Below are 24035 nucleotides of genomic sequence, written 5' to 3' on the forward strand. Positions count from 1 at the left end.
GGGGTTTTGATCCGTTACAAGAAGATCCTGTCCACCTACCAGCGGGTGAGGAGCATGTCCAGAGCCTTCCAGATCCACGGAGTCGACCGAAACACCATGGCCTCCACCTCCCCCATCGCCGAGCTGCTGCTGGTGGCTCCAGAGAAGGTGAGGACTCCTCTGATTTCCTGTTTTATTGAGCTGTTCTTTCAACTAAGTAATTTGAAGAAAAAAAATAATAATTTGCAATCTGTATTGATCTGTATTGTATCTGTGAATTTCCACTATTTCTTTTTTAAAGTCTACATTTTAAGGAACTCCAATGATTCACTCTAAGTTTATCACACTTTCCAAGTAAAGCGCTTAGACTCAAGGGGACGATTCCATTAAAGTTTCTAGTGTTGAAATAATTCTTTGCATGTAGGATTCTCTAAAAATAAGAAAAGTTGATAGGAATAACTGCATAGAGCTTCTTTTTGCATATTATAAAACTGAAATTATTTTAGAATCCGTGAACAGTCCAACATTTCCTGCAGGTGTCAGAAGTCGGAGAGTTTGAGGCGTCGAAGGAGAAGCTGTTGGATTACGCCCGGAGGTGCTACAAGACGATGGATGACGAGACGCACGCCAAAGTCCAGACCATGAAGAAGACTCACAAGCTGCTGCCCATCTCCTACAGGTTCAGAAACTGAGAGCGGAGCGAGGCGGGCAGCAGGACCAGCTGGTGGGAGCTTTCTGCACTTTGTTCTCATTTTTCTTAAAGTCAGAATATATAATAGGATGTGAGAAGATTAAATGCCAAATTACAGGGCATATTCTGATTTATTTATTTATTTATTTTCATTGAACTGCTTTATTTATGTTTTTTTTTCTTGTTTTTGTTTGTTTTTCCTTGTGCAGCTATTACAGTTGAGAGTAGTTTTTTTACTCCTCTGAACTATGACAGTGTTTCACACTGAAGACTGAAGTACTTGTTTTTGGGGGGGGGGGTTTTGGGGTTTTTTTTGCTCTACCTCAAAAATTAACTGAAGAATTAAAAAGAGAGAGCGCATATGTTGTTAATTATAATACCTCAGAGATGAGTTTTCTTTTCAGAGGGAACTGTCTGATTCATCAGTACCTGCAGATATTTTATAGAGCAGGTATAAGAGACAGAAGTTCGAGTAAATGTGCCTTGAATTTTTGTTATATAAGAGAGAAATATTTATTATCTTTATTTTTGGCTTAGTGTTTGATTTTTCCTTTTGCACTGAAATGATGTACATGGATTTTTGATGTTTCATTAAAAAAACTTTATTCATTGATATGTTTCATACAAAAGTTGTTTAAGTTAAATGTGAAAGTATTAACAGTGATGTGAATTTTTCTTTTTTCAATTCTGATAACATAAGATGTAAAATACAATACTGTACAATAGATTAAATAACCTTAAATGTATTAATGTATTGTTTTCCTGACTCTGACTCATTTGATGTAATGAGGCTGACAAAGTGACAACGTGCTGAGCTCGGGGTTTACAAATAAAGTCATTAAGAGCTAAAGAAATCAAATTAGACTTAACATCTTTTTAGCAAAACATTTATCTAAAAAAAGAAAAATTAGACTTGCAGACTCTAGCGCCCTCCAGTGGAAGAATTTGGCGAATTAGTTCATTAATAAAAAGAAATTGTTATTAGGGATCAATGGGATCCAAAACATTTAATATTGATCTGGCTCAAAACATAAAAATCTTTTCCCAGTTTTTTTTTTTCATGTACATCTAAATGTATATATTACATATGGGTTTATTATAGGTCTATTTTATGCTCCACATCATTTGGGATTTGCTTGTAATTTTATTTATTTTATTTTTTCACTAATCTAATGATGAAACTGACCTCACAGCCCATTGTTCACCAGTGGGCTAGTTTCAGTCATTATGCAAACTGAAGAAGGCTTTTTTTTTTTCTTTTTTTTCAAAATGACGCCTCTGACTTTCTAAATAGAGGGACAGTAACTGCGTGTGTATAAGCGTGTAAAACCTGAAGATAGTCAGATTAACAGTATTTTGTTTCTATCTGCCATTCTGCAATTCATCTCATGTAAACAATAACGTGGCGCACAGCGTGACGTGAAAAAAGGCACATACCTTTGACGTTACGTGACGAACTCCGTATTCCTCGTTCACACGTAAACGCAAAAAAGGAGTTTTTAAAAAAATCTCAGTTTTCGTTGATTCCAAACGCCGTTTACGTGTGGATGAAACAGCTGCGTTTTCAAAAATACCCGTGTAGGTGTGGACGTAGCGTAAAAGAGTTAGTAGTTTATTTTATTACTACCTGTAATTTATTGCAGATTAGGCTACGTGTATTTGCTTAATTGTTTGCAAAATGTTTGAGGTGTGAAATAAACCGCAATGGAGCAAAATATGGGTGTGTGTGTGGTTGGAGGATGTGTTCGAGCGTGCGTGTGTGTGTTTTACATTTTTCTTGTAAAACAAAGGGGGGCCTAGCAAAAAAAAAAAGTTTGGGAACCACTGCACTGATCTATGAGCCATTCAAGCATAAAAAGGCACCAAACTCAAGAAATAGTTCAGTGTCTTAGACACTTTGTAACTTGCACCCTGTTGCAAAAACACAAAATTTGTTCCCATTTCTTTACTTGAATCCTTCCAAAATGACAGCAAACATCCAGCAAAGACCTGAGAGATGCATCTGACTCTTCAGTTATATCTACTGTTCACTAAAGAAATGGTCTCAGTGGAAAATGGCTATCAGGAAGCCATTCTTAGCAAAGGAGGGGAAAAAAGGCTGAGGTATGCCAAATTACACAATAACTCGAATGCACATTAAAGGCAACTGGTCTAAAGTAGTGCTTAATCCAATTTTGAAGGTTTGGCTACAATTTGTTATCAATATTTGCAGGAGTACATGGGAGGTCACAGGAGAGTTGTGGCTATGGGCATCTGTACAACATGGTGGAAGCTCTGTGATGGTTTGGAGCTTCATTTCAGCTGGTTTGTTGGAGATCCTATGAAAACAGGTGATATTGTAATAACTGTGAAAGCAGCTGGGAACAGCTTCATTTTCAGCATGACAGCATGGCTCAAGACTTTTGCACAGTACTGTATGTAATAATGCCATTCATTAAATTGTTATTTGCAATATGCAAAGAGGTCTCAGTTTTTTGACTAAGCATTGACTAAGCATTGAATTATGCAAAATATTCAAACTTGTACCCACTAAAATAAACAGCTTGTATACGTTTATATTTATGTATTTATCTATTTATTTGTAGAGTCACATGTATATTATAAACTACTCTTTTAGTTTTTAGCAGAAAAACAACATTATGATAAACGTTTACTGTCATGGCGTTCAAAATAGAAAAATATAAAATAAATGACAACTGCACAAACGTCATTTCCCACAAGACATTGCGGCACACAGGGGGGTGCGTTTAGTGTCTGAGGGGGCGGGGGGAGGTCGTAAACTCAGTTTACCCTTTAACCTTTCTGAGCGGGCCAATCAGAGCGGGAGCTACGCTGGAAGTAGTAAAACCAGCCTGTTTGGACTGACAACCGGTTTCACCGAATAGAAGCGCGGGAGCCGCCTTCGGTGCCCAATCACAGTCGAGCTAGGCGGAACTCTTGTCCAACAGGGCATCGGAGGAGGAGGTGTTCCTGGTAGCCATCTTGGATGTGCGGAGTGATTGTTTAGCGAGAAGAATTGACATTTTTTTTAAAGGAAATAACCCTTCGTGGTGAATCGCTGAAGATTTAGCGGAGTGTGGCGACTGAGGAAAGCACTCGCACCTCGGAAAAATCCAGGTAAAGTGACGGCCGAGCCAGAAGTGATGAATTTGTGTGCCTTCCCCCTATTTTCTCTCTCCCCCTCTCCAAATTGTGTCTCCCACATCAAATAGCGCAGCCAGTGGGAAGCTGCAGCTCTCGGTACTGCCAACAACTTCAAGTGTGCGCGTTTGCATTAGAGTCGGAACTTCCTCTGCCGAGCCGCGGTGTGTAACGCGAAGTTGAGTTTGTTTTGAAGTGTATGTGCTGGGCTGGAGCTGCTCTCAGAGTAATGATGCCCGCATTGTTTGTAAACATCCCGGGCTAACAAATACTACTCCCTCGGTGCACAAACGCCACCTGGGTGTCTGCTCAAAGCGTCTCAAAGAGCAGCCCGGCTGTCAGACACGGTCATAAAAGGCTAGGCGTCCTCAGTTGGTCCAAACTTAGTTCAGTGTGGACAGGAAGGGGCTGTCTCCAGATGTGTGCAGATGTGTGTAAAACTAATGCTGGAGCTTATTTGACAGTGTTTCTTTATTGTAGTTCTGTTATTCAGACTAGGACTCAGTTACGAAACAGTGAGGCTCTTTTAAGTCGGAGTCCAGGTTTCCCGCAAAAGTTTTGATCCCAGAAACCGAGTAGAGGACAAAGAGTTAGCAAATAAGCACACACAGCTGGGAGTTTAGTTAGCTAAGGTGGTTTAATGTGAGATTACCTTTAGCAAGCATACAAAGTTCAACAGCACCACAAAGGCTTCAGTCACCTATTAATCCCAAACCCTGAAAGTTGAACTTCCTACATAACTTGTCATCACAAAAATAGAATACAATTTTATTTATGCTGCACCTTTTAAAAAACACAGTTTACAAAATGCTTTGGCAGACATACAGAAGTGGAATGATCAAAGTGTAGATTAAACTAAAAATAGGCAGCATACATAATAAACAAAACAAGGGAAAGCTGATAACCAGAAGGTAATCTTGTCTTATAAAAAAGTGTTTTAGGAAGACAGCCGCCAATTTATCTGTTCTTTTTTTATCAGTGCTGGCATATTTTATTTTTTGTTTTTTTCTGAAACCACTGATACTGCACTCTGGGAACTGGAGTTTTTTCAGGGATTTTCAAGGCTTATCATGGAACACATATAGCAGCATTGCTCTGCATTTTAAAGCATGGAAGCCTGTGTTACTTTGATTAACACAGGTCACAAAGTCACAAATCACACAAGTGTTTTTTAACTTGTTTTTTGCCCATTTCATAGACAATAATGTACTTTACGCAGTGGGGGGGGGGGGTCTCTTTTTGAGGGGGTGGCAAAATTTGTCTTATGCAGGAAAACCCTGGCTTTGCATGCCGGAGTCACCTGGAGTCCTTTTTTAAAATTTTTGTTTATACACTGACAAGCGTTTGGCGGTTTCTCGAAGAGGTTTTATCCACCTCCAATGGAAATTCCCTTCTTCCAGTGCTGCAACAAAATTATTTTATTTTTTAACCGCTTGGTTCATTTGTTTTGCAGCTAGTAAAGCATATCACACATTTTTTGTTTTTAAATCAGTGGTTCAAATAAGGTACTGTGTGTACCAGTCATGCTTAAAGCTAAAGGCCTTCTTCACATAAAATGGCCTTTGGGTCCACACATGGATAATAAAACCTCTGGAGAAATACTTTTTTTTCCACTCAGGAAGTTTATCGGGATGTAAAAGGTGATGACAGTGCCGTTTGTTTTTTTCTTGGCATTTACCTCTATGTGCCTTCTATCACTCAGCGTCTAAACTCAAAAACTAAAGGTGTGCAAATCTCTTTGACAGTCTCACTTTAGCCACAGGACAGGAACATAAAATAAAATTGTATAGGACATGTGCTCCGTGCCTTGAATGAGTGAACAATGATGAAGCAAAGTGTGGCCTGTGTGAATCCATAGATTTCTCCCTTGTAACTGGGGATCAGTACACCTGTAGTAAACCTATGCTGCAGAGACCTCTATAACCTATATGTGCACCTACTTAGAAACATAATTACATATCATGTTGACACAGCCCACAGCTACTGTAATTGGCCTGTTCAGTACCTTGGACTCCTCCTTTGCATTTCAGCTACTTTTGTGTTGCAGTTTTTACATAAATCGGTGAGATTATAATAATCATAGCCTCAATGTAAGGACTCTCAGATGTCAGCAGTTTCAGGAGGGAGGGATGTGAGGGAATGTACAAAGAAGTTGAAAAAGTTGAGGGTCAAATATGTTTGCCTGTAGAAAAAAAACCATCACAAAAGTCCCAGCATTTTTTTCTATCAAGGCTGGAACTGCATCTAAAATACCAGGACACAACCACAAGGTAATTAACGTGTAATGCATGAATGCCTGCAGGCGCGTCAGCATAGGTTATGTTATAGGCTGTCATTGCAGAAGGTTAAAACAGCTGTAAGAAGTCTTCTGCCATCATGTGGTAACAATAGACAGCCATCTTTAAAAACATTTTACAAGCGCTATACAAATACAGGCCATTTACCATTTTTTTGACATTTTCCAGATATCTAAATATTGACTGCAAAGTTTTTATGTTTTGTACTGCAAATGTAATAATGTACCAAATACTGGTGGTCAGTCTTGGTTGTTAATTATCTGTATCGTCCATGAAAAAGTCATGTCAGTTGATTACTAATGTGTCCTTTGAGACAATAAATAGTGATATTGGCTGCCTCTTCAATGAGTTCCTCATCCTGTGGATGGACTTGGACTGCAGCTGGTAGCGGTTGATCGTGTTCTGCTCTATAGCCTCTGTGAGCTCAGAGTAGGAGCACCAGTTGTTCACTTCCTTCGGGTTCTGATTAGCGATGCTTCAGCTTGCGGTGGATCTCCAGATTAGTAGAACGATCACCAGTTGGTGGGGTTGGAGTTAGGGATGGGCCGACTGGATATTGATTTGATCCTGACTATAACAGCTGGATCTGATGTCAGTGATGGCTGATGCATTCACTTCAGTTCTGTGTGGTTCTGTATTTACTTCAGTGCATGACAGTAGCTGCTAGTGACAGAGCTTACATAGCATGGAGGAGGCTAACAAAGCAGCAGCAGCAGTTCGGGGGTGTTTCATGGCTGGTACACCGCAGCTTTTCTTTGTATGTTTGCAAAACCTTTTTTATTTAACTGCAGACTGTGGTTAAAGTGAGCTGATGTGACTGAAAAGTTCAGATGAGTTGATGCATTGGCTTCAATCTTTCACTCTTATGTTTGGTCATTATATGATGTTGAAACTAGAGTGATGTTGGTTTGGTTTCACAATGGTTAGAAAGCTTTTATTACACGTAGGCTAAAGCGGCTCAACTCAATTAGAATTCTTTCACTTCAGCTGTTGTCTTGAACAAAAAGAATGACTTGCAGTCTCTTCCCCTGAGATGGAGCTTATTAATATAACTCTGCTACTGGATCAGTACCCTGTATCAGCAGATAGCCACAGGCAAGGTGTTTGAAGCCTACTGAAAATGGAAAAAGGTAGGCTGCATGCATTTTTACCATGCAATGCTACTGCCAGGGAACATTTGCTAATCATCATTAACCAAAGAGTTAGAAGAATGCACTACTACCCACCTGACAGAACAGTAAAACGTGTCAGATGGTACTCCACAAACAGAGAAACATGCAAAGAGAAAAAAAATCTTGTGTGGTGCATCTTTAAAAAGTAAATTGAAACAAGATCCAATGCAAAGGAGCCATTTTTGTTTTTGATTTTGATTAAATGTTCATCTCCTCCTAATCTGCACTTTAAGAACAGGGGTCAAACCTGCTGCAACAAGAGCCTTCACTTCTTGTCTCGGACACACTTCCTTCAACACAAATAAAAATGTAAATGTTTTTTCTGTAGCTCTTAGTTTCACTCAGCTTATGTGTCAAAAGAGCATCACAAGCAGTAGCTCTGTGCGGTGCCGGCGTCGTCACATATGCCTTTCTTTAATGGCCCGTGTCCGAACCTGACAAGTGGCGTACTGCTAGTTTGCGCCTTAAAGCTGACACAGCATCTTCTCAGCCTCACCTCAGACTGCTCATTAATAACATGTCTGCACCGCCTGTCCTTACTTGACTTTGTTAAGTGTACTTTGGTCGCTTTCTGAGGCATGAGGATCATCTTCTCAATTTGATGGGTGTCCAATCAACGAAGCAGCTCTTATGTCTTTGAAGTTAGAATTTAAATATTTCAGGATCTATATTCATCTGTGTGTGGCTTTTTTCGATTATGCTGCTTATCATAAGGTTTTGACTTCTTAACCTGCTAGAAAATAGAAAATAAATTTTTTTGTTTTCTGTTTCACTCCAAGGCTAAACATTTATTATCATAATTATAACATTTTTGGCTCTTGGAGTTTCACTCACTGTGTTACTTTAGTACTTAAATGGTTCCAATATCTCAGACTTACAGTTGTCTATCGATTGGCTTATAATAATTAATTAATAAATCCAGAAAATTTACTATCAGCATTGAATACATTATTGTTCTCGCTGGCTGCTTATAAAATCGAGGGAAAACTTGATCAGCCCGGTTTTACATAAAGTAAGTTAAACTTCAGTGATGTCAGTCCGTCCAATTAGGAAGCATAAACCACCAGGAATCCATTTCAGCTGCTTTAGTACAAATCTAAGTGACAACAGGTGCACTGGGGCATCAACAACAAAACGACCCCCAAAATGGGAATGGTTTAAGCAGGTGGTGATGGCAGACCATTGCTCTCTGCTTAGCCCTCCCAACTTTTTAGGGTCTTTGTTCCTGCCGGTAGCATGAGGCAGTACCTGCAACCCATTCAGGTGTGTGCAGGTTGTCCAGCTCCTCCAGCGAGACATGGCATCACAGGAAGCTTTGCTGTGTCTGATGTTCCCGTGTTGGTGCTGTTCCTGACTATATAACCTGGACTATATTTGTCCAGGTGGGACGTGGAAAAATAATCTGCTAGTGTCCACAAAAGTCAGAGAAAGCAGGCATTTAGGTTTAAATTGTGTTTGTAGTTACAGTTATGGAGTTGCGGTTTGGTATGTGGTGTGATGGTGTCTCTGTTGCAAAACTATGACATCACAACAATGAGCTTGGTCACTGGCAGTGTTGAACCTGGGACATTAGTTTTGGCGATCTGGGAACAGTATCAGCACGGGGATATCCGACGGTGTGGAGATGCCAGGAGAAGTTACATGAGGAGAGCTCATGGACAGGACCGTTGGTTGTTTTGCAGGGACAAAAATAAATCTGAATAATAATAAATCATTGAACACTGAGCCATCTAATGAAACTGTTATGAAACCACAGCTAAACATTGGCCACTGGTGCTGGTGAATCCCTAACAAAAAACAGCATCGTTTCGGTAGTGACCATGAGGCTGACCTGTTGTGCGATCAGTAATGATGAATAATAGCACATAATGCTCATCCTTCATCGACAGATTGGGTATCAAATCTGAACTTCTGCAGCTGATTAAGTGCTCCTCTGGCTTGTGCCAATTTGCAGTCAAATTAGTTCTCGCTGATTGCATTTTCCCCCTGCCGATATTAACAAACAATGATGGTGATGATTGCTTTAATGAGCTTAAATCAATGCGCTCACTGTTCACTCACTTGTGAATGTATATAAATGCCTTTAATTACTGACAGTTGACTTAATGACTTTGTCATATATAAACCCTTAAAGCAAACTTAATTGTTAGTGTATGTAACCAGAGAGAGGCACTGAGATGATGTTCTTAATCAGACCTCTGTTCCTGCATTATGGTTTGAGTTGCTTTTAGTGTTTTAGTGCAGCTGTAGTCAAAACAGGTTCTCACACAATATTATGTCATCAAGGAGCAGAAGTAGAGTTAAATTATGATCCCACAGCATGAATAAAACATCAGTACTGAGCTGAATAAGATTGTATTTATCTGACAGAAAGAAAAAGAAATTCATAAAAACAAATGTGCAGTAATTACATTGTATTAGCATTTCAAGTAAGTGCGATCCACCTGGAGGCATTCGGATCATTTATCTGCAGTCAGTTGTATCTCGAATCACCTGGAACCCTAAATGACCTTCCATAGTACTATGACAGTATGAAATTACAAAATACCTTAATGCCAGGTTTATATTTACAGTAAACTGTCTCTGAAGGCCTGCAGCTGGTATTATATTTATTCTTGTGCTGACTGATGAGCTCCACTTTCCAAACATTTTTATCTACACAGGCCACCTGCAACTGTAACTGCATGCAGAAGTACTTTAGGGCTGCTCGGTTATGGCAAAAGTCCACATCTTATGGTTTAGTTTTTCCAGTAATTGTAATCTGTATTATTTATTTATTTAATTTAATTTATTTCAGAGGTGGAGGCGGTGGGGACTGGATGATCTGCTGTTTACAGCATTGCTGTAAAGGCAATGGGTGCCTTTGATTCATAATATAAGATAAAACGAGAGCTTTGTAGCAACCGTTCATTATAAAACTAATCGTTTTATCAAACTGTGATTGAAATTAGGCTCTAATTATTGGAGATATTAGAGATTTTTGTTTTAATCGCTGTATGTTTTAATGAAGTCGTCATCAGTTGAGTTTAAGAAGAAGAAATGTGAGGAATGACTTTGGTGTCTCTCTGCTATGAAAACCTTGGAGGCCATGTGCTCAAAGCAAGTTTTTGATGAAGCCACTTATATTCATAAACGGCTCTTCTGCCATACCTGTCGTACCTGCTCACCTCTATCTGATCTGCTCAGCGCAGCAGTGTTAGGTATCACTGCTGAGTCAGATTGAATCAAAAGGTCTGTCCTGGAATGGCGGCTGTCAACTTTGTTGTTGCTTTATTCGATTTAGGGCTGCCACAAACGATTATTTTGATAGTCGACTAGTCACCGATTATTTTTGCGATTAGTCGACTAATCAGATCATGCATCCATTGGACGTAAAAGTACAGCTTATTGCAGCATGCATCTGCTCTTATATAACTATCATTAGCTTACAGCTTTAAGTGTTTAAGGTATGTGCTAACTAAAAATAAAGCCAAGATGATAGTTTATTAAATTTGAATGAAATTTGCAGATTGTTTCGGTGAAGTTTAATAAACTCCTTGCCATCTAAAATATAACGGGACACCGGAGTATATTCTCCAGCATCTCACACTTCTGATAATCAGTTGTCTGCTTGATGTTTTTTCAGCTGTGTAAAAACGATAACTTTAATCTCAGCCAAACCGATTTACTCAGGAACAAATAAAATACTAAAAAAAAGCCAAACAATAACATTTTGAAGTTATCTAAGTGACTTATATATGTTTAACCTGAGTAGCGAAAGACGGCGGTGGATTTGAAAACTAGCTGCCGCCATTGTTGGAAACTGAGCTGGGCTGCGCTACGAATTCTGGGACAGAGCTTCTTCTTCTTCGGGGTTTAACGGCAGCTGGCATCCTTGTACATGCAGTGCTGCCATCTTCTGTTTCAGTCCGTTATTACACTCTTAAATCCTACTACTTATTCCTGCGTCTTTTGTGATCTTACAAAGCTTCAAACGACACGTCGACTATTAAATCAGTTGTCGACGATTTTGATAGTCGACGTAATCGTGACTAGTCGACTAATCGTGGCAGCCCTAATTCGATTTTCAGCTGCAGAAAAGTGGCGGGGATTCAGTGTGCTGCCAACAAAAACACTGTTTTTCAGCAGGGCAACATAAGAAGAAAGAGAACCACAATTTACAGTAAAGTCACAAACTATTACAAACATACAAAGAGAAGCTGTTGGCATCACAGGTGTGAAATACCTCGAGACTGCCGACACTTTGCTTGCAGCTTCCTCTGTGCTCCTTTTGCTCTCGTGCTAACAACTGGTGCACTGCTGCTGACACATGGTGAGGCAAACGCAGAACAACACAATTGAATTGAATAGATTGGCACATTTTTACTGATACTCAATCCAGCTTTTTCAGTCAGGATTGGAGTGATGCTTACCAGCAGGAGACCTGTACAGTAGTCATAATTACAACAGCATAGAGCCAGAGCCAGATGTAAGTCAACACCTCAGTCACTGGGTGAGACACCCTCAAAAATCACAAACAAAGGCACCGGGAAAGTTTAATGATCCTTCCACAGGTTCACCCACAGAAACATTTCGACTTTTGCTTCCTTTAAAGAGGCTTCCTCACCAAAGGTTCTCACTGGAGAACCAAACTGAGTTTTAGCAGCAAATGAGGACAGTTGTGTCCACATTTCTCCCTCTGTCCTCAATCCATCCATCTTTCCACAAGTCATCATCGCTCTGCATCCTGTTTCCTTTCATTTTTATATTCTTAGTCTTTCTCTGTGACACCTATCCTGGGATTTATTAATGCAGACTCCTGTTTTTTTCCCTGCAGTGAAAGAAGGCATGAAGACATCATCCTAGTCATCAGTCATGGCCGATAAAAGGAAACTTCAAGGTGAGATTTCTGCCTGAGTGTGTGTGTGCATGCATGTGCATGTGTAAAAGGGCATTAGTGAGATGATCAGGTGCCAGGTGGATTAGGTTAACCACAAATTACAATGAAGATCTCATTTGATCTCAATGAAGAGTTTGTGTTATGTGTGTTGCTGTTGGAAAGTCCCCTGATGTTTTGTCTGTGATAAACTCCGCCCATGTGTCACTCTGACCGGAAAAAGATAAATAGTGCACGAGCACACCTATACCTGCTTCGTTGGCAAGCAGTTTGTTTTGCGACCAAAAGTGGAAAATTTTCTTTGGTTTATTTCCTTAATTACATCACAGTGCTTGTTTAAAAGAGAGCCGGGGCTTGTAAACAAAAGTCACATGTGTTCACAAGCAGCTTGTTTGTGGAGTTACGTAAGTGTTCATCCTGCCAGGTTAGAAATGTTTGGCTTCACATGCAAGCTAAAATAAATCTGGTTTTGGTTTTCTAACTTTAACTAAAGCATGGGAGATTTACCTGCTTTACCACATTTTTATGTGTTCTGTGTCAAATAAAAGCACAGAAGAAAATACGTACGGGAGCATCAGATGATTGGTTTAATGTGCATAGGGCTCGCAAAATTTCAAAATCCCTGGTAGCCCTTCGGGCAGACACTCTTCAGTTTTTGGTAGCCCAAAATACATTTAAGTAGCCTGAAAAAAAAGAGGACAATTTTTTGATGGATGTTTTGTTTTGTAATAAAACATCCTTAAAAAAATAGTTAGAACACAAATTACAACAACTGTATAAAAATTACAATCATCAACTCAAATATTTGGTTCTAATTGAACAGAAATTTCTATGAACTTGTAAGAACTGTGTAGAACATGAATCAGTCTGTGCCTGAATCTGAAATTTCCACTGAAGTCACGGGTAAGAGGTAAGTGGAACCAAGATCTAGGCCATTTGCTTTGTTTGCAAAGACTGCTACATTTTGCCAAAGTTTGTCATTTTAGCTTCTTTCTGTTTCTTTAGTCTGGAGTCAGACTGGATTCTTTCCTGCCCTCCAGTAAAATTACCTACATAGCTCATTCTCCTCTCAGGTGCTTTTTATGTGTTTGCCTGCTTAAATCAGATGGCCTGAAAGTTTCAGATTGCCCTCCACTGTACATCAGAACTAACCACTTTACAAAGTCGGGTCTCTTAGAAGTGTGAATGCACATTTTCTGTTGAGTTTGTGTAATCCGAACATGAATTCCAAACATAACTTGATGATAAGGACAGAAAACCTTCAAGCACATTGATATCGATCTTCTTAAATAGGGTTTCATTCTGCTTTACTTTATTTTCTCTTATATATGTACCACTACGTTGATAGGTACTTATATTTGACATGTATTCCTGGGAGCAAAAATCTGCACATAAGATAAAAAGGTAATATTTTGATCTGTGAGTTATCCAGATCTACTCAAGAGGAGTTCGTGGGTAAGAAACAGAGTCACTGGGTAAACATTCAAATGATTTTTGATGCGCGTTACCAACACTTCTTTTTAAATAAAATCAAACTAAATGGTTAGCTTTTCGGTGTTAGTTCAGTGTGCCAAAAAATTAATATGAAAAACTCACGACCCAGTTACTCAGAAAACAAAACCTGTTGTTTGCAGTTTCATGTAGGAACTGTTCTCTACCTGCTGTCTCTGTCTATTAGATGTAATAGAATGAGCAGGATAGGATAGAAAGATCCTCAGTGGATCATTTTATAAAGCTGCTGAGGTTTCTCACAGTTAATTCGGCCTGTATAAGTTTGTCTTGGGCAGAGTTGAAATTTAAAAGGACAGTTCAAAATTACATTTATGCACATTATTACTTTGCAGGAGGAAGTGTGTATCCATCAGTGATGAGATTTTGCCAAGGTGTAAACACTGATAGCGTGAACTGCCATGTAAGCTTGTTGTCAGGCAGCTTTTTATTTTGGCGCATGTAGACTGCAGGTAGAAGAAGGTTCCTACATGAAACTTGTGGAGTTTTCTGAATAACCAGGTCATGATGATTTATTTTCACCTCAAAGGTTTTGTTTTGTTTTTTTTAAAGCTAAGTGCCTTCTATTTTGATTATATTCAAAGGAAGGCAGGCATTTCTACAGCTGATATATTCAAAGCTTGGTAACTCGCATCCAAGTAATTTGAATGGATAAATTACAATACAAGCCAGAGGGAAGATATGTAAATTTGATTTTGGGGTGAACGGCGTTGTTTTAAAAGTTCCACATCCTTCCTGACTGCACATTTTATCTATTTTTACCTCCACCAGGAAGGTTGTGTGGAAGGTTTGTTATTTGAATAAATAAAAATAACAAATTTTGTGAATTTTTATGTATTTAAGATTTGGATCTGGAGTCAGAAATCCATTTTGCATCAAATCTTCGTAAATAACCATAGAAACTGAAATAAGACATTATTGGAGACGCTGTTTTGATGTTTTAGAAGAAAATCACAAACTAATCTGTAATAGATATTTTTTCTGGATCCAGGAACTGACTTTGGTGTGCAAGGAAATTTTCAAGCTTGATGTTGACATGCAGGGTCAAAGTGCTGTCGTTAAATTTTTGACTGAACTGTGTATACACACAGTATAATCATTTTTATTTCCCTCATATATTTTTCTGTCTCTTTGCATTTCCTGTTTTGGTTTAGTGAAAATGTTTCTACCTGTTTTTGTGCACAGGGTGACATTGCATCCGTGCACGCCGGCAGACATCCGTGCAAAAGTCTGCTCACTGCTCTGACACACTTTCACAGAAACTAGAGCATGTGTCAAGCTCTTTGTTCTATACTTTTATTTTGAAAATTTAAAAAAGTACTACCACACTCACAGCTCTTGGATGATAATGCTGGGATAAAAGTCTGACACTCACCACAACAAGTCTTGTAACCTGAACCCAGACCTTTGTGTGAATACCAAAAAACCTCGAGGCTTTTTTCTCCTCCCCGTCGATGTCTTTAACTTTGATGGGTTTTTCCAGCCGACGCTTGTCGCCGCAGGCTAAAAAACACTTTTTTGACAGGATTCAGCATCACTCATCCTATCACATGATATTCCCGTGAGTTCTCCGGCTGAACAGCTGTCACATTAAAAACAAAATCCCATATACGTATCCCCCTAAAATGTTGTCATGAGTAAGAAAAGATCAAGCACCAGCACGGCCCCGGCTCTGTCAAATTGTAATGTATTATTACAGAGGAGGTAGACTTTCATCTAAAAATAACACAGCCACGGCAGTATCTTAACATCAAGGCTGTTTAAGGCCAGACTCAAGCTGGAGTTTGTTCACACAACTTGGCTACAGCAGCGGGTTTCTCTCGACCTCACTGGTTGCTGCTTATTTCCTCATCACTCCTGTTATCTTCATTAGCAAACACACAGTGGATCAAATAAAAGTCTGATGTATTTAAGAGATTAGAAATACAAGGGTATGAAATCAAAATGTTGCTTTCATACTTTCGTACTATGAAAATATGTCGAAATTATGGAATTTTTAAATATTTAAACATCACTCTGTTATACAATCATTTTGACTCATTTCTCAGGCAGTTACGGCTACAATGTCAGCCTGGTATAAAAATGTAGGAGAAAGGAGACCTGTCATAGTTTTCTCTTGTGACTTATCAGAAAACAGATCAAACATCCAGGGTACCAGTGCTTATTTCTGTTACTCTGCATCATAGACATTAAATTAGTGCAGTTGTTGTTTATTTAGTTCAGGGTGGTGGGTGTGCCTGAGCCTTTCCCAGCTGTCGTAGGGCGAGAGGTGGAGTGGACCCAGCACAGAGCTCCATTCATATCCTGGGTTAAACATGCAGCCGTGCTAATGGAAATCTGCTATTTTCCATAATATTGATATGTCCCGAGCTGGTTATAGTAAAAGATCCTGCTAAACAAAAATGTGATTGTAGCATTTGGAGTTAGTGTAAACATATTTTTAGCTTGCAAAATTTCACGCTGATATGCCCTGTACTTATGAGCTTATGAAGGATCAAAAACACAAGGGAGAATAGGAGGAAGGTACTTTCGGTTGCTCCCTGGATGTTTGATTTGGCAGTGCTGGGTGCTTTCTCTCACGTGACCACTCATGTGTATCTGGGCTTGGGACTGGACAAACTTCACCTCCATTCTTATGTATTTTGGGTCTATAACTCTGAAAATACCATGAAGGTAAAAAGCTAAAGTTGCAAGCTGGCTCCTAGAGACTCCAAGTCGTCACCCTTGCTTGTGAAATCTCATTTTCTTTCTTAAAGCTGAGCATTTTCCATCTCTGCCTTGGGTTTTAGAAATCAGATGTCACAGTTGACAGGCAGAAAAAGTGAGGATGCTACACACTCATGCAGTAGTAACTTATCAAGGTTACATGCCCAATGCATAACCTGCTTTATCATTGGTCTTATGTGGGATTTACAGTCGCCCTGTTTTGCAGATCTATGCAAAGAATTTAACCGACACAGAGAGTACCGAGATCAAACACTGTCCATAAAACATGGTTGTAGTCACTGTCATGTCACCCGCTGGTTTTTGTACTCTGCATTTTGAAACCTCAATGGCTGTGTACAAACTACCAAATGAGCATCATGGTGTGTTCATGGTGCTGCTGGAAATACATGTGAAACATGACAAGTTGGGAATATCTGTTTAGGGGGTGTGGTGGTTTTTGGCAGACCTTTTTCCCTCACTTCACATGTGCATGCATTTTAGTACAGTCTGTGAACTAGCCACACCCTTTATCTGCTGATTTTTGTTTCTGGAAATAAATTTTCCCATCCTTATTTTTGTTTTCCTGAACACAGCTGTTTGTCTGGCTGGTGTCATGTGTACACTAAATGAATATTTTCCACTTTTAAATGGGATAAAAGTGCATAATGGGGCTGGAGGCTGAAGGGGTTGGTGATGGTGTGAAGAATCTCACCACTCATACCAGCGACCACAGTTTGAGTCTCTCACGGGACCAGATTCTACACTTGGCCTGTGATATTTTATGTTGTTCATTGTCATTAGAAACTTTAAAAACATAAATGGTTAGGTTCAGGAAATATTTAATAGTATTTAAAATTCTACTATGAGACTAGACTGTACATTTATGATGATTTTGATTTTCCCTGACCAAGTAAACCATGACATAAAGCTGTAATTGGATGAGATACGGGTGAGCATATCATGATTTTCCACTCCAGGACTTACATTGACATTCCTCTGCGGTATGTAAAAAGCAGAGTGACTAGGCTGATGTGGTCCAGGTCAGAAATGTTAAAATTAGACTGCAAGCATTTTCCTGTTTACATTTGATAGCCACGAGCTAATCCGTGCGACCACTGAAGGAAGACGTAAATCTGTTGAGCCTAAATCTAGACGTGTTTGTCTCTTTCTGTCGCTCCCTAATCGCTTCTGACTCTTTAAACATCCACACACGCTATTCATGGAGCTGCATTTCTAAGATATTGGGAATTAGCTGCTGTATATGTGCCACCACTTGCTCAGGAGCATAATGTGCCTTTTACAATATGCATATTTCATGAGATGCCAGCCACAGTTTTAAGTGCTCTGTTGTTATATGGTGCATTTATCGCTTCTCTTTGTGCCTGACACAAAAACAGTGCTCCAGTGGCCTGTTTTTAAGCAGGAGCCACTTTGCTGACCAGAACACCTCAAACCTGGAAGCAGGAATATATTGATGGTAGAAAAAACTCTGGTTTTAATCAAATAACCAGTACAGTTAGAGCCATGCTCGGCAGCGTCAGTGCTCATATACTAAATAATTTCCCAAACATGACACATTTCTTTTTATTATTCTGTGCTAATGACTACATCTCATACATGTTTAAACACAAGTCAGTTTAACTAAAAAAAGAGGTCAGTGATGCTCTGACGTGATGAATCCGTTATTATTTATACTTGTGCTTTTGAGCTGTTCTTCCCACCTCTTATGAAATGACTTTGATGAGGAAGTCATGTGTTCTGGCTTTGACCTGCTTATACAGCTTCTTTGAATTAGAACGGAGACACATGTCTGACATGCTTTATATGAACTTTTTGCTCTTTTTTTGGTCTCCTCCAGGTGAAATAGATCGATGTCTGAAAAAAGTAGCGGAGGGAGTGGAGCAGTTTGAGGATATTTGGCAAAAGGTAAGAAACAATCATCATATTATTGGGACTGCAACTTTCTGTTTTTTCATTTCGACTCAAAGATATCCTGCAATGGAGTCATGGTAGGGATGAGAGGGATAATTGCATTTTAATGCTGCAGTCAGTTGGTGTTGTGGCACAGTGATTGTCTGGGTTTATGCTTTACTTTCAAATGAATTGGAGCTAAAGTGAAAATCTAACAGTAAGGCACATTAAACAACTTACCAAGAATGTATCATCTATATTGAAAATGGGGCGATCGTGGCTCAAGAGTTGGGAGTTCGCCTTGTAATCGGAAGGTTGCCGGTTCGAGCTCCGGCTTGGTCAGTCTCGGTCGTTGTGTCCTTAGGCAAGACACTTCACCCGTTGCCTACTGGTGGTGGTCAGAGGGCCCGGTGGCGCCAGTGTCCGGCAGCCTCGCCCCTGTCAGTGCGCCCCAGGGTGGCTGTGGCTACAATGTAGCTTGCCATCACCTGTGTGTGAATGGATGGATGACTGGTTGTGTAAAGCGCTTTGGGGTCCTTAGGGACTAGAAAAGCGCTATACAAATACAGGCCATTTACCATTTTACCATTTACCAAAATACATTAAACAGAAAATAATATGTTCATACTTTTTTAAAATAAATAGATTTTATAAACCCTTTTGCTTAACCTACGTGACCAACATAAAGTTAAAGCTGATATGGCTGGACACACTGTGTGATGACACTTTCTAAATTACCCCAAAAAGTTCGAAATTATATTCTGTTACCTATCAGTGCCCATCTAAAAACATGCATGCATCATATTAATATATATCTGGGGTAAGGCAATGTCAAGTTCTATCCCATATTTACTGAATGTATTTATTTTGCATAGTCTACAAAGGTATAAAAAAACAATATTAGAAAATGTTCAGAAAAAGTGCAAATTCTCCACATGAGGTCCGTGATGTTCTCTGTGATCAGTGTTCACAGTCCTGACAATATTCTGTTTGCAGTTTTAAAGAAGAATTCAAGAAGCATGTTTGTAAAAAGGTCTTAAAAATATATTAATCGTTAAGTTATTGTTCACAGATTCTCTGCCAACCAAGTGATCAATTATTATTGCCTGTTTGTTCCATCTGTTATCATTCAGGCTCTGCGGGTACACTTTCTCCCTCTCAGGCTATTTGTTGCTAATGTTTCTGTGCAGCATTATTTTCATCAGACTCCTGCATTTATTAACCTTAGTAGTTAATAAAGGTTGCCATTACCACAACAGGATGTCCAATACTCATGATACTTATAATAAACAAAGTGAATACAGCTGTTATTAAAACAATGCTTTGCCCAGAGCGCACAGCAGCGCCCACAGTGAACATCGGCTTTGCTAATAAAGAGGCACAAAGTCATTAGCGCATTAACAAAGATCCCAGTTGCCTTTTTTCCCTTCATTACATCCACTTTTTATTGTGCTGTTGGCAGTTGCTGCGTTTCCTTATGACCTTCCAGAAGCTTGTGTTCTTCATAAATACTCATGTTTGTTTGGATGACCTTTGTTAGTTTTATGTCTCACTTTATTACCCATTTAGTTCTTAGGTTTATGTTTTTTCCCTACTTAATCATGTTGTTTTTGCTACTGAAACAAATGTAATCAGTTAGTAGCACTAATCTAATTAGAGAGGATAATTGTGATTTTAAGAGTATGATCACATGCTTTATTTGCAGGCTGTAAAGCTTTCAACAGATTGGATGATTTTTAGTATGGTACATTTTGAAAATGAAGGCGTGCACTGCTGCGCTTCAGCTTTGACCCTTTGTCTCTGTCTGTCTCTCTCTTTTTTTTTTGCAGCTTCACAATGCAGCCAACACAAACCAGAAGGAGAAATATGAAGCAGACCTCAAGAAAGAGATTAAAAAGCTACAGGTAAGGAACAAAGGAAACCAGAAAATAAAAGTTTTTCCACTAATCAGCTCCCACAAAGCTGATTAAATCAGTATAACTTCAGGGTAGATGTGTCTGACTTTAAATAATTCCAAAGTTTAAAAAGTCAGAGAAGTCAAAAAGCAATCTCCATTAAAAGACAGACATATCATTGTCATGTTGAACTTAAAAAACAAACAATAAAACCCCTCCAGCATGCAAGCCGTCATCAGCAAGGGTAAACAGATTTCCTGGAAGCAATCATTGTTTTTTCTAGAGGTTTTTCACCTACAGTTTGACTAAAAGCTGTAAAATCTGTGCAGTTTTCTGGTTTAAAATGTTAATTTGATTATCTGAAAGCCAGTTATAAATTTTGCTTAGTGTCATGGTGCTACATCAAGCTGGAAGATCCAGTGATTGTCACCAAACCGCTGCTGGATTATGGGAAGTTGGTGCTTAAGGAGGGTTTTAATCTGGTCATTCCTTCGAGACCTCCTGAGATTTGTTAAATGATGGTTCTCCGTAGTCTATATTATGACACAAATCAATATATCTTTTGAATCACCAGGACAGTGTCTCTTAAGTCTGCAGATTTTAACCAGGAAAACAGCCATTCGGTTTTTAAAAATGCACTGAAACACTGGTTTTCCTCTTAAATAAACAAAAGTGACATAGGTGTTTGCCTTCCTGAGTCAGCAAACCTTTAACTTGAGTTGAATTCACAGGTTCAGTGACATTACTGAATGAAGAAGCTGGGAATACACCCCAAACTGTAACAATTCAAAACACATCAGGCGCCGCCAGAAAACACTTGAGCCTGATTAGAGTCGTTTTTTTCATAGCTTTTATTATCATGCATCCTGTAATCAGCACCACGTTTGCAGGAGCAAGAGACTCCTCCACTGAAACCCCTCCACCTCTGCAACCGACTCTGCTTTCTGAACCGCCCACAGGTCGCACAAGTTTTCACATCACTGAATCAAAATGGTGCAAAAGGGTTGGACCACGCAGACCCTCCCTTTATTGATAACTGATTAACGAGGTGTATTTTAAGCAGACTGGGGTAATGTTAAAGTCCTGTAATGCTGCTAAAATGTATAACAAAAAATGGAATCACAGAAACTTCAAATAACTTCTGGAGGCGTGGAGAAAGCTGTGTAATCTGAAAGTAACAATTCTCTGCTCTTTAAATCCTCAGTTCACACTTAGCGACACATCATAACCTGTTTTGTTTCAATGGAATTTCTGAGTTTATTGTGCCTTAACATGAAAAAGATGTTGTTCACTTTCTATTCTCGGCAGTGTAAGTAGGAAAATGCCACTATGTGAAATGTGCTTCATTTCCAGCCTGAAGACAAGAACACAGCACCAAGAGCATCACAGTCACATATAGCAATGACTGTTTTACCTTAACAATAAGTGACCAGAAACAGACAATAACTAATTGGCTGGAGCCTCTTTGCTCTTTTGGCCTCTTCAGTCTGGTTTTGTATGTGCAGAGTAGTGCTCTTGTTTCTTCTCCTTGCTTCATCATGCTTTCAAGTTTTTCACTTACAAGCACACAAACAAAAATTAAGGAGAAGCTTAAAAACACAAATATCCTCCTGTTTTCACTTGTTCTGGGTTATAATTAACTGTTCAGTGTATTTTGTCCTCTTGTTGTCACTCTGTGGGCCATACTTCCTTTGCTCGCTCCACTTTCTTTGTATAGATTTCTTGAAAGGAGGAGATCATTATTAGATGGCACCAGTGTTCAGGTGGCTATTTCCAATGCAGGGAGCATAAGGACAGCTAATTTCTCTTTTTATTTTCAGTCAGACTCACATTTTCAAAGGATTTTTGTAAAAACTGATTCAGCTTGGACTTGTTACCCTGATATCCTCGTTTCTAAGTTTGCATGACTGATAGGGCTGCAGCTGCCACAATAATGTGAAAAAACAGCAGATAGAAGTAAAGTAGAATTATCTTTTAAAATTAGATAACAGCATGGTGACCTTTCCACAGGTCTTCTGGAGAGACGGGCCTCTGGGAATGATTGAGTTGATTTTCTTTTCTTTTTTTGTGATTTCTGTGAAGTCACACTCAGTTTAAGGCGGGGCTATCGTTACTCAGATCCTGACTGCTTTTAGCACCAGGTGTGAATGGGTTCTAATTTGTGGCCAATCAGCAGTGAGCAGGTGAGACAGAAGCTGCTGATCTTAACCTGACGTCTCTGAAAATGGACTGTGAAGGCTGAGATGTTTGCTGACTTGAATCATTTAACCTGCCACACATAAAGGTGTGTGTTTGTAGTATTAAATATCATCTCGCTCAGCCTGAAATGTTCAGTGTTGTCATGAGGACCAAACTTCACGCCAAGCCTGTTTGCTGCATGCAGACATCATGTTCATCACCCATGACTGCTGGAGAGGAGGCTGCGCTCCTATCACAGACTTCACTGATGTATCTGTGTCTCTCTCTGTCTCTTTCTCCCTCCTCTCTGGCTATGTTCCCCCCCTCTTTTTCCTTCTTCTTCTGGTCCCTCAGCGTCTTCGAGACCAGATCAAGACGTGGGTGGCATCAAACGAGATCAAAGACAAAAGGCAGCTAGTAGAAAACCGCAAACTCATAGAAACGGTAAGTAGAAACTGAGGATGAAGGTCATTATGACACGTCCTCCAGGGCCTGTTTACACTCTGGAGGACTATTTGTTTTGAAATCTGGAAAAAAAAAGTCAGATAAACCAGTTTTATGAGATTTTTTTTTTCCTTTTTTTCAAATAATTGAAATTTGTGTAAGGTTGGAGGTCTTTATGGAGCCATTTACCTGCAGTTATCCACTAATATTTGGCCCCAGTAATATTACCACTAAGAGCTAATGAAAAAACAGTGCATGTTTTTAATTAATGTTGATCTTTATTTTTACCTGTTTATATTTTTTGGGGTGGATTAAAGAAAACAGTTCATTATTTTCAGTTATTTTTGCTTTTTTATATTTTTCCAGCTCTGTCAGTAAATTTTTATCCTTCTAAAAGATGGATGGAGCAGAAATGACCAATTACTATAACCTAATCACAGAGTCTTTACTGGGTCTTTGCTGAATAATGCTGCTTAAAGTTCTCATTGAGGACAATGCAGCACATGCCACAAGCTGCACCAGCTCTTTAGAAATGGATCCTTTGGGTCCAGTCAGTCACAAGATGGTCTCTCTATAGATCAGGCTTGTGGTGTATCCCAAGGATATTCAGTCAGATTGGGATCAGTGAGTTTGTAATTGACTTTGATCTGTTTTTGCGTCTTCCTGCTGGAGGAGGCGGCTGCTGTTACGGAGTGCTTAAAACTTATGTCTTAAAAAAAAGAAAAGAAAAAGGGAGACAATGTCCAGAAACAGAATTCCCCGAGGCTCAGTCCTAACCGAGTGTCCGTTTATTGTTTGCAGTACAGTGGCTGTAACTGAGGAAGATAAGGAAAGTTTTCCTGGATAGCAGATTGCCTGTTAGTTTGTGGAAATGGAAAGTTGCAAATTTTTTGAGTTTAGTGATTGTGTTTTGTTTGTTTTTTTTCATTAGTCATTGCCTTCAAGTGCTTACAATGCCAGCTGAGCTAGAAGTTTATTTTTTTATCTTACATTTCTGTTTAAAATAGTTTAGAAAAGGTCTTAAATGTTCCTTTTTATTGCTGTAAAAATTCTCACTGCACCTTCAAATGCACACAGATGGTGCCGCCTTTAGAAGCTCAACAACAAACAGAAACGGTATGAATGTGTTGCCAAAATTATTCCCTAGATTACTGGCTCAGATTAAAGAGCTGCGCCCATTTTCATCTGCTCCGCTATCTAACACCTGTCCTCCAGGCCTCGGAGCCACGTGAGCCT

The 24035-nt window shown here is 39.3% G+C and overlaps 2 protein-coding genes across 3 annotated transcripts in view; both read left to right on the top strand.

Moving 5' to 3' along the window:
• The window catches only part of ccdc106b (coiled-coil domain containing 106b), a 4539-nt gene extending 3587 nt beyond the window's left edge, over positions 1-952 (top strand). Inside the window, exons 6-7 of the mRNA XM_084920034.1 lie at positions 1-147; positions 516-952. The exon at positions 1-147 is cut by the window's left edge and continues 14 nt beyond it. Of these exons, the coding sequence (XP_084776160.1) occupies positions 1-147; positions 516-671 (303 nt within the window). The 3' untranslated portion in view covers positions 672-952. The remainder of the gene's footprint in view (positions 148-515) is intronic.
• Positions 953-3636: 2684 nt separating this feature from the next.
• cnot3b (CCR4-NOT transcription complex, subunit 3b) overlaps positions 3637-24035 on the top strand; it is a 44225-nt gene continuing 23826 nt past the window's right edge. Inside the window, exons 1-5 of one of the 2 annotated variants that reach the window (XM_084919155.1) lie at positions 3637-3787; positions 12097-12159; positions 18230-18297; positions 20112-20186; positions 22710-22799. In XM_084919155.1, the coding sequence (XP_084775281.1) occupies positions 12135-12159; positions 18230-18297; positions 20112-20186; positions 22710-22799 (258 nt within the window). In that variant the 5' untranslated portion in view covers positions 3637-3787; positions 12097-12134. Of the gene's footprint in view, positions 3788-12096; positions 12160-18229; positions 18298-20111; positions 20187-20223; positions 22462-22709; positions 22800-24035 lie in introns of those variants that run through there. The other variant, XM_084919156.1, reaches the window with a different exon arrangement.

Source organism: Perissodus microlepis, chromosome 22 (genome assembly GCF_051167445.1).
Source record: "Perissodus microlepis isolate ML-2025 ecotype Zambia chromosome 22, ASM5116744v1, whole genome shotgun sequence".
NCBI lineage: Eukaryota > Metazoa > Chordata > Actinopteri > Cichliformes > Cichlidae > Perissodus > Perissodus microlepis.